Source organism: Peromyscus eremicus, unplaced genomic scaffold (genome assembly GCF_949786415.1).
Source record: "Peromyscus eremicus unplaced genomic scaffold, PerEre_H2_v1 PerEre#2#chr22_unloc_1, whole genome shotgun sequence".
Lineage (NCBI taxonomy): Eukaryota > Metazoa > Chordata > Mammalia > Rodentia > Cricetidae > Peromyscus > Peromyscus eremicus.
The window spans coordinates 942,687-953,080 of NW_026734286.1; the positions used below are offsets into that span (position 1 = coordinate 942,687).

At 49.2% G+C, this 10,394-nt stretch overlaps 1 protein-coding gene across 1 annotated transcript; it reads right to left on the minus strand.

The window, feature by feature from the left end:
• Positions 1–317: 317 nt before the first annotated feature.
• On the minus strand, positions 318–7,327 carry Pram1 (PML-RARA regulated adaptor molecule 1). The gene is made up of 10 exons (XM_059251631.1): positions 7,283–7,327; positions 3,882–5,364; positions 3,733–3,796; positions 3,582–3,658; positions 1,279–1,336; positions 1,067–1,172; positions 783–945; positions 669–702; positions 556–590; positions 318–477 (listed from the first exon to the last, which is right to left on the minus strand). Exons 1-10 carry the CDS (start codon positions 7,325–7,327, stop codon positions 440–442), a joined length of 2,103 nt encoding a protein of 700 aa, XP_059107614.1. The 3' UTR covers positions 318–439.
• Positions 7,328–10,394: the final 3,067 nt, after the last annotated feature.

Consider the following 10,394-nt stretch of genomic DNA (forward strand, 5'->3'; position numbering starts at 1 on the left):
ATTTTGGCTTTTCTTTGTTCAAGCCCACTAAGAATGTCACTGTTTGGGACACACTTCATATGATGTCCTGTTAGGCAGGAGTCCCACTAGTGAAAGGCGGTCATAGACTCACTTGGCAACACATGCTTCCAGCCTACAAGGAGTTTTAGAATACAGCTACTGGTCATCTAGGGTGTGTGGGGATGAATCCTTAGCAGCTCCTTTCCTATAGGACAGACAACTGATTTTTCTTTCTCTTCACTTTGGATGCCTGGCATGTGCTTGTGTTCTGTTGTGTGTACCAGTCAGGAAGGAGAGGAAAAGACAAGAAGCAAGGATGTTTTAAAGACAGGTTTTATGTGGGCATGTACACTTGGGCTTGTTTGCCAGGCTGGGATCCAGGGCTTCTGAGTAAGCAGTGACTGGGTTGGTGGTCCTGGAACCCACTTGTCTGTCTGCCTTACTGTCCCTGAGGAAACGGTTGGGTGTCCAGAGGGTCTGCAAAGAAGGATGAGTTCAAGTGATCTATGCCACAGAAGCATGATAACAAGCATCCCCGTAGGAGTCACTACATACCCCAGAAGCTGACGTCATCATATACTTCTGTTTCCCTGGCAGAGAGCACAGTATAGTCAGTAGGGAGACAACCCTGGTGTTCCCCATTCCACCAAGGCAGGACCAACACTTACAAGGGCAACAGTGCAGTCCTGGGTACATAGCCATCTGCAGGGGGGAGAGTAGAGTAGATTCTCAACCCTAGAACCCCTCCCTCATTTCCCTACATGTGGGCCAAGCACACTTACACTTGCCCTTGGGGTCCCGGCACAGCATCTCATCCTTGTTAGTAAACTCGATCACCTCCAGGATTTCTCCACGTCGGATGCCCAGGTGCTTGCCACCCCCACGCCGGGTCTTGGCATTGGGATCAATCATCATCTTTGTGTGAATCACGATCTCACCTTCAAACTTGGGGAACATCATGTTAAGACTCTACTTCTGCTGTAATTTTGGTTCCTTCCTCAGGATGGAAGTCCTGGGCCCTTGGTACCAATCCTCCCAGGATTCATTCTTTGTTCTATGTTCTCACCTTGAACTTCTTTCTAAACTCTCTTTCAGCTTTCTCTGCCTTCCTGATCTGTTTCAGCAACTTGGGGTCTGTGGGTGGCAGCTGCTGTGGCTGAGTGGCATTCTTCCTGGAAGACCCAGACATTGGGGTATTTATTTATAAGTAAGAAGTATGCCCTATCAAGAGGCCCCGAGCTTAGCCCACCCCTGTAACACCCTGTTTGCCCCATGTACCTGAACTCTGTGTCCTGCTGAGGCCATCTGGTGGTTTGCTGGGTAGACTGCACTTCATCTGAGGGCATTGGACAGAGTCAGGACAAAGGCCCCCAGCTTTGTCTCTACACTAGTGACTTGATGGGTGACCCTGTTCTGTCAGTCCTCAGGGCTTCCCTGTATCTTGACCACTTCTCTTCTGCACCTTTCTCTGAGGATTCATTGGTTCTTGTGGGTAAGGTTTACTTTGGTGAGGAAAGGCTGAGAAGTTGGTCAACTGTCTAAGGCTACCTAGCTAGTAAAATTGTAGAGATGGGATGGATTTGTAGGCCTTTGGTTTTGGTTTTTGGTCTCACTGTATAGACCAGGCTAGCCTGGAACTCATATCTATCTGCCTCTATCTCCCCAAGTGCTGGCCACCATGACCAGCTCACAAATTGTAGACTTTGGGAGCCATTTTGCTTCTGCCTCCCAGAATATGTTGGGAATTACAGTAAGATTTTGGATTGAGAGCTAAAAACAAGCTTTCCCTTATAGCATCCACAGTTTGCCTCTCAGGGGGAGCAACCAAGGTGGGGTTCTTTTTTTTTTTGGTTGGTTGGTTGGTTTTTTTTTTGAAGACAAGAGTTTCTCTATGTAGCCCTGACTGTCCTGGAACTCACTCTTACCAGGCTGGCCTCGAACTCAGATCCACCTGCCTCTGCCTCCTCGGTTCTGGGATTAAAAATGTGCGCCGCCGCCGCCGCCACCACCACTTGGCCAGGGTGGGGTTCTTAGCCTGAACCTTCTGCTGCAGAGACTGAATGGTAGGGTTTCCCAGAGGAGTTGACTTACACCACTTCCCAGCAGTAGGCTAGGCTTCCAGAGTGAGTCCAACTGTTGGCTGAGGGCTTGGGTGACAGGCACTTAAAGATGAGGGTTAGGGCCTGAATCAGAGGCCCCATTTTGTTAGTGACCCAAATGTTACTTTGGACCAACTATCTTTTCTGATGAGCAGACCACAGAGGGGCACCTGTGTCGTACCCCATCAGTGCTGAGATTGATCTCTACTCTAGGCAGAGAAACCTGCGCTGCACCTGCTTTTCTCATCTGCTCAGCCTTGAGTGGTTTCACAGCTAGAAACAAACTTGACTGTGGCAACACTGGGCCCTGTGGTTCTGGATCATCCTGCAGCTTGTTCGGAAGCAGGCCACTGATGATCTTCCTTTCCTGTTGGTCTACATATAATCCTGGAAAGGCTGGACCCTGTGTCTCCAGGGGAGTTCCCAGCTGACAAAAGACAGGGGTGTGGGGGGAGGGGCGGCTGCCATGTTTCAAAGGAACCCAAGAGGAGGGAGGTGCTGGTGGTCCCAGGCCACTTTGGTACTAGAAAGATACCTCTGAAATGCTCAAAGCAGCCTTTGAGAGACTCTGTGCCCACAGGATGGCTCACACATTGCACTGAAAGGAGAAATTCGAGCGAGGTCTGATACTTTGATCATGATCTTGAAAAATGGTGGGTAAAGATTGGGAGGAGGTTACTGAAGCAGTGTGTGTGGGATAGGGGATGGTCTTTTAGGTTTAAAGGTTCTAACCCTGGAAACTGGCTAGGGCTCTGACCAACCTCTGCAAAGCTGACACCCCTTACCCCCCAAACCGTAGAACATCTCCTCAACAGAAGCACTAGGGGCTCTCTCTAGATGGATCAGGAGAAGCAAACAACAGGCCCAGAAAGGAGCAAGGGCTGGAGAATTTGAAGGTATCTGGCTTTATACCAGGACCTCCAGCTGGAACAGTGAGAGCTAGCATATTCCAAGGCTAAAAGTCCTTCCTAGGAGCCCCAGTGAGACAGGGAATAGCTAGGGGAGGTGGGGCTCAGCTGGAATCCCCCACAGCTCTAGATCAACTGGCTGGGCCTAGTCTCAGATCCTTGAACTTCCTCATTGGTAATGGGGTAACAACTGCCTTGGCTGTGGCTGCAGAATCATCAAAGCTCTTTCATAGAAGCCCATGTTGTTACCATAGAGACACCAATCCTGGAACCCTTTGAGAAATTGACTTAGAAAAAAGGCAAAGAACCTTTTGCTGCACTGCTTCCAGGCCACACCTCGCTACTGATTCCAGGCATACATCTTGCTGGGACATCCTCTTGGGATGGGCTGCAAGGAACCTGGTGGGTGGGGTTTGGGTGCCTCTGGGCTTCCTTTTCCTCACCATTCTGGCTCACCAGCATCCAGTCTGGTCTGGATCACTTTGTGGATTACTTAAACCTGGATCCTGAGAGAATGCCTTTGCAACTAATGTTTTATGGATGCCCAAGCCAACCACCTAGACCATCTACAAACCTCTGCCTCTGGGGCTGAGACTAGAGTCACCTGTGGCCTCCACAGCATCATACAGTTCATAGATCTCGTCCGGGTTCCTGCAGAGATAGCTGAGATGAGGGCCTCCTTTAACCTTACACCCCGTGCCTGACCCCTTTCTCCCCACACTCACTGCGAGATATGTTGAGGTTTTTGGGCTGGGAAGTGGGTCACAGAAGAGCTGGTCTTCAGTACAGCTGTAGAGGAGAGAACATGGGAGGTAAGTGGCTCTGTCCAGATATTTTGTCCCTTCCTCTGCCTGATCCACCTACCCTAACTCACCTATGGCTGTTGCTGAGCCTCTCCGGAAGCTTTGGATATTGATGGGAACAGGCGGTAATGGGGGCTTGGCTGGAGGGGATCCCAGGCTGCTGGCTGAGGGCAGAGGCCTCCGCCGGGGCAGTTGCCGGACTTGCAAGTCTTCTGATCTCCAGCGGGGTGTCCCAGGGACTCCATACCCAGGGCTGAGGGGGAACTGGGGGCTGGAGCCCGTAAAGGCAGAGGGCAGAGAGCACTCTGATACTGAACTAGGAAGCTTGGGCTTTCTGGGCAGACCCTTGGGAAAGTCAGGCTGGAAGAACTTGCCGTGTTGAGGCTTCAGAAACTTCCTGGGGAGTGAGCTGAACTCAGGCTCTGAGGATGTTCTAGGGAGATGACCCAGTTCCAGCTGTGAGGGCTTCTTAGGAAGCACTTTGAGGTCTGGGTGCTGAGGCTTCTTAGGAACTTTTCGGACTTCGGGCTCTGAGGATGTCCTAGTAAGGTCACTTAGCTGGAGCTGTGGATGCTTTTTGGAAAATGCATGGAAGTCTGACTGCGGGGAGTAAGATGGGAGATTGCATGACTCAGGCTTCCAGGGGGGTGTCTGGGGGACCTCATAGGACATGGGCTGCTGTGGAGACTTTGGGCAACCAATGGCCTGAGGATGTGGAGGCTTCTTGAAGTTCTCATTAAACTCAGACTGCAGAGACATCTTGGGAAAGGTACTGATGTCAGACTGTGGGGAGTGGGGGTGAAACTCACTGGTCCCAGGCTTGGAGAGGGATGTCTGAGGAACTTGGCTGGACTCTGGCTGTGTCAGGGACTTCCTAGAGAAACCAGCAGCCTGAGGCTGCAGTGGCTTCTTGGGAAAAGTACTGGACTCAGATGGCAAGGGCTTCAGAGGGGCCTCACTGGACTCAGGCTGCCAGAACTTCTTGGGGAATGTAATAGGTTTGAGCTCTACTGGGGGCCTGGCAGGATTGCTGAGTTCGGGTTTCAGGGGCTTCTGGGCAGGTACACTAGGCTCCTGGAGCACCTCAAGCTGTGGAGACTTATTGGTGAGCTCGCCAAACTCGGGTTTGGGAAGCTTCTTGGGGAGATTAGTGAACTCAGGCTGTGGGGGCTTGGGGAGGCTGGCAAACTGGGGCTTTGGGGGCTTCTTGGAATCTGTGAACTCAGCGTCTGAGGGCTTCTTGAGACCAGTGAACTCTGGATGTAGAGGCTTCTTGAGTAGATCAGTGAACTCAGGCTGCGACAACTTTCTGAGAACCTCTGACTGCGAAGTCTTCTTGGGGAGGTCTGCAAACCGTAGCTGCAGGGGTTTCAAGGACACTGTACTGAGCTCAGATTGTGAGGCCTTCTTGGGCTGCTCACTTAATTCAGTCTGTGGAAACTTCTTCAGGAGTTGGTTGAACTCAGGTTTTAGGGTTTTTCTGTACGGTTCCCCAGGCTCTTGCTGAGAGGCCTGGAACTTAGCTTGGAGATTTCGGAAGTCCTGATTGCTTCCCTAGGAAGACATAGGTCATTCAGGAAGTCTCATACGAGGCAGATGGAGAAACAGCTAGGTACCTACAGATACAGTTGGTCGTAGACACACAAATCCATCACCCTCTCCATTCCCTTAGGCTCCCATTCTACTGTTGCTTCCTCCTCAACCTCAGCTCTACCTCAGCCAGCTTCTCTTTTTGGGTGAGAACTATTCCTGGCCTCAGGTTCCTGGAAGCCACACCCTCCTGACTCCTTCACCTAAGCTGTGTCTAACCTCATCTCTAACAAGACCTAGTTCCTGATGCCTCTCTACTAGCCCATGGCCACGACACGGTATTTCCAGTTAGTGATACTTTCTTCAACCTTTGCACCTTCTGCTCCTCGTTGGTTCCCTCTTTGCCCCCTGCCCAACCACTAGGTTCTCCACAGTCCTTTTTGTTCTGATTTCAAAATACATCCGGAATCCAACCACTTCTGTCACCCCAGCTGGAGGAACTGACCCCCTCAGCCAAGAATACTGTAATGGGCTCTTCCTGGGTCTGCTGCCCTAGAGGAGGCCTCCTGACTCTCTGTTCCCAATCTCTCAGTGAGTTTTCATCTCTCCAGGGAAAGCAAACAGTCCTGAATGACTCAGCAACTTCCCTCCCTATCTCATAGCCTCTGTCCTGTCTGTAATGCATACCCCTCAATGCACGAGTCTCCTCTTCCTCCTCCATGTCTTTGTGACAATATTACTTAAGGAGATAGCACTATTTTAAGTCAGTTTCCCCTCCCCAGTTGTCCGCTTTCACCATCCTACGTAACTGTTCTCTTTATATCTTCCATCACCTATCAAATTTCTTATATTAGTTCTGCTGTAATGTCTTTACAAGGTTGTTTTGGGGGTTTGTATTTTTGTGGTGTTAGGGATGGAACCCAGTACCTTGCTAAGCAAACTCTGTAGCATTCAGCCACACCATACCATTGACTAGGGTTTTTGTCTTGTTTATTTATTTTTTAATTTATTTTTGAAGTAGGGTCTCATATATCTCAGGCTTGTTTCAAACTTGCTATGTAGCTGAGGATAATGAACTCCTAATCCTTCTGCCTCCACCTACCATGTCCTGGGATTACAGGTGTGTGCTGCCACACCCAGTTTGACTAAACAGTCTGCTCAGTAGGCAAAGAACTTGCCATGAAAGCCCGTGTACTTGAGTTCTATCCTCAGTACCCATACATAAAAAAGCCAGGAGCAGCACTTGTAATCCTACCTCAGGGGAGGCCTACAGAGAAGGCCCTCTAGGATTTTCTGGCCAGCCAGGCTAGCTAAGTCAACAAGCTCCGGGTGCAGTTAGAGACTCTGTCTCACAAAAGAAGGTAGAAAGCCATCGAGGAAGACCCAACCTTCACATTCATGTACACAAATACAGCTATCTACTTTAGTCCCTATAGTTCATCAATGACCTCCCAGTGCCTGGCACATAGTAGGTCCTCAGTAAATATTTACAGAAATAAAAGTATATGCAGGACTATAAAGACAGGCATACATCCAGTCTAAGATGTATGCACAGGGAGGCTTACAGCATGACCCCTTCCCCAATGAGGACCAGCAGGCAGGCTCTCCACATGAGGACATGTACTATATGACATGTTCAGAACATCCCTGATGCTCTCAAAGCTGGCCATTTGCCATAGGTTACAGGTACAGGTATATACACAAGGCAAGGCCTTCTCTGAGGGGCCTTTCAGCCTGTCTTCACTTAGGGTCAGAAGATTGGAGGATAGAGAGGGCAGAACCTTGTGAGCCTATCTGAGATGGAGGGATTCAGAAGCACCTCTGGAAGGAAGCAATTCTTTCCTAGAGTCAGACATGCCTTTGTTGAAGCCCCAGTCAGCGAGGGAGTCGAGGCAACAGCTCTAGATGACCACAGGGATAGATAAGGGTTAGCAGAGCATACTTGGATGACGACTGGCTGGGGACCAGGCTGGGGCAGCAGGTGCATGACCCACTTAGTGACCCCACAGGAAGCCTCTGGTCTCATCCCAGGTGCTGACCTGGGGTGAGGGGATATCATTCCAAGCATACCCAACCTTCCCCCCTTGCAGTCATAGATCCAAGCCTGGTCCACAAGAGCTCAAGCTATGCCTTGACTGTTCTCAATCTTTGCCTGCACCATTTCATTCCCAAAACTGTTTGTTCCCATCTCTATTCTGCCAGGCTACCCATGGGGGAATATTTACCAGTTCCCCAGTTTTCGCTTGTGCCCCTTGTTTCCTGGCCAGAACGGACTTCACTGGGGGCTTGGGGACTTACCATAGCTTCTGGGGGTGGTGGACCACAGGGTGAGTGGGCTCTGTGCTTAGGCTGCTGCTTTGAGGAAGTATCTGTGGTTTCTGCTCCACAGGCCGACGCACAAAGTAGGGGCTGTCGGGGTGGGGAGGGCAGAGGAGGAAGGAGGTGGAGATGGCCTGTCTGTTCCCTCCTTGAGTTCCTGCCTGCCTACTATTGTCCCCAAGCTCAGGTAAACAGACCTAAGCACATCTCTAATGCACACAGTTACTAGCTGTCACTAGCCTCTTGATTCCCTACTGTCCCCTTTACTCTGAACACTTTGGAGTCTTGACAGGCTTTGTCTCCAAAGAACAAGGCCAAGCCCAAACTCAGGACAGCCACAGGGACAGAGTACCTGAGTGGGGATATTATGTGCTCTGGGGCTTAAGAAGTCTCTGTAAAGAGTTAGAGCTAGGATATGGCTGGTGCAATGGTGAGGACATATTTGTCCTCCTGTGTTGCTTCATCTGCCTTCCTTGTTTCAACACGTGTACTCTCAACAGGACTTCCCTGTTAAGGTAACAAATGCCCCACTGGCCAGGGCTGAGCACCCAAAGCATAAGGCTCAAGTGGGATAGCAGATTTGGGGGTGGGTAGTGTTAAAGACTTGTCACTGACTGAGTGAGGGAATATTATTGCCCCTGGTGAGGCAGGGGATTTTAAGGCCACCTCAAGTTCCCAGTGGTTAAAGGAAGTAGAGAGGAGAAACCACAAGACTGGGTTGCAAGAAAATGGAAACAGCCCTTGAGAGCCCAAAGAGGGGCCAAGGTAGACACAGGTAAAGGAGGGGATTCAGTCAAGGAACAAAACACTCAGCAGATTATGATAGAGAGATGATTATCAGTTTAGAAACAGAATAGAATCTCTAGAGCTGTTAACAGAAGGATCTCCCAGAGATTCTGACTTCACTAGTCTGGGGTGTGGTCTAAGCAGGAAGATTATTTGGACCCTGGCAGGGTGGTTCAAGTGCATAGGTGAGTATAAATGTGATATCCTTGGAGTCACCCTGATATACAAAACACATGTTCTAAGCCCCTGGAGTAGTGGTGTATACTTGTAATCCCAGCAGAGGTAGGGGTTCAGTACAAATCCAAGGCTAGCCTAATTACCCAGTGATTTTTACTAATTACTAATTTCCAGGCCAGCCAAAGCTACATAGTGAGACCTTGATTCAGAAAATTGAAGAAACTTACCTCCAAAAGTGCATGTTCTAGCCAAGTGTAGTGGCATACATCTGTAATCCCAGTACTTTGGAGACTGAGGGCAAGAGGATCTTAAGTGCATGGCCATCCTCAGGCTACAAAGTTGAGACCTTGTCAGCAGGGCATAATGACCTTTATCCTAACACTTGTGTGTGTGTGTGTGTGTGGCGGGGAGGCAGACAGATCTCTGTGAGTTCAAGGCCAGTCAGGACTACATAGTGAGACTGTCTCAAAAAACAACAGAAAAAGTTGAGACCCTGTTGAAGCAAAATAGCATAAAATAAATCTGAGGTTTTAGCTCTGTTGGTAGAGTACTTGTAAAGCACACACAAAACCTTGGGTTTGAGTTCCAGAACCACATAAAACAGCACTTGGGGGGCTGGAGAGATAGCCCAGCGGTTAAGAGCACTGGCTGCTCTTCCAGAGGACCCAGGTTCAATTCCCAGCACCCACATGGCAGCTCACAGCTGTCTGTAATTCCAGTTCCAGGGGATCTGACACCCTCACACCAATGAACATAAAATAAAGTTTAAAAAAATATATAAAAAAAAAAAAAGAAAGAAAGAAACAGCACTTGGATGGCACATGCCTTTAATCCCAGCACTTGAGACGTAGAGGCAGGTAGATCTCTATGAGTTTGAGGCCAGCCTGGTCTACAGAGTGAGTTCCAGGGCAGCCAGAGCCACATAGAGAGACCTTGTCTCGAAAAACAAAACAAACAAAAACCTGTGCTTGGGAGGTAAAGACAGGAGGATCAGAAAGTTCCATCATTTGATGCTATCCTGGTTTACATGAGACACATAGTGAAACCCAGTCTTAAAAAATACATGTTTTGGTTTAGGTGACAAGTCTGCTATTGGGTGGTATGAGACTGATGGAGTAGCAAGAACATGTATAACTCTTGGGAATGAACCAGGTGAGGTTTCATAAGCTTATTTAAACAGAAAGCTCAGACAGGAAGACAAGCCTCCTTTATTTTAGTATATAGCATCAAGATTATAATGCCTGTGTATTTCATATTGGGTCATAGTTCCCAGATCTGATCTGCTTTTTACAAGAGTCCCAGGTGGACAGGGATAACCAAGTCTGTGTTTTTGAGTTTCCAGAATCTTGGTGAGTGGAGTCAGAGGTAGGGATATAAAAGAAGCCACACCTATAATCCCAGCTACTGTGAAGGGTAAGGCAGGTGGATCACAAGTTCAATTCAGGTTTGGTAATTAAGTGAAGACCCAGTCTCACAACAGAAAACAATGGGCCAGTGAGATGGCTGGGAGGTGTGGTGGTAAAGACACTTGCTATATAAGCTGGATGACCCAAGTTCGATTCCTGGAACCCATGTAAGGTGGAGGGGAAGAACCAGCTTCACAGCTGTCCTCTGTGTTATACACACACACATACATGCACATAACACAAACATATTGGCCGAGAAGCACACTGTAGGCACTCAAGGCCAGCACAAGCTAAAGGTCTAAATGACAGCTGGGGATCCCCCAGGCTAACTACTCTGTGGAGCCTGGTAGACTAAGCAGGGGCACA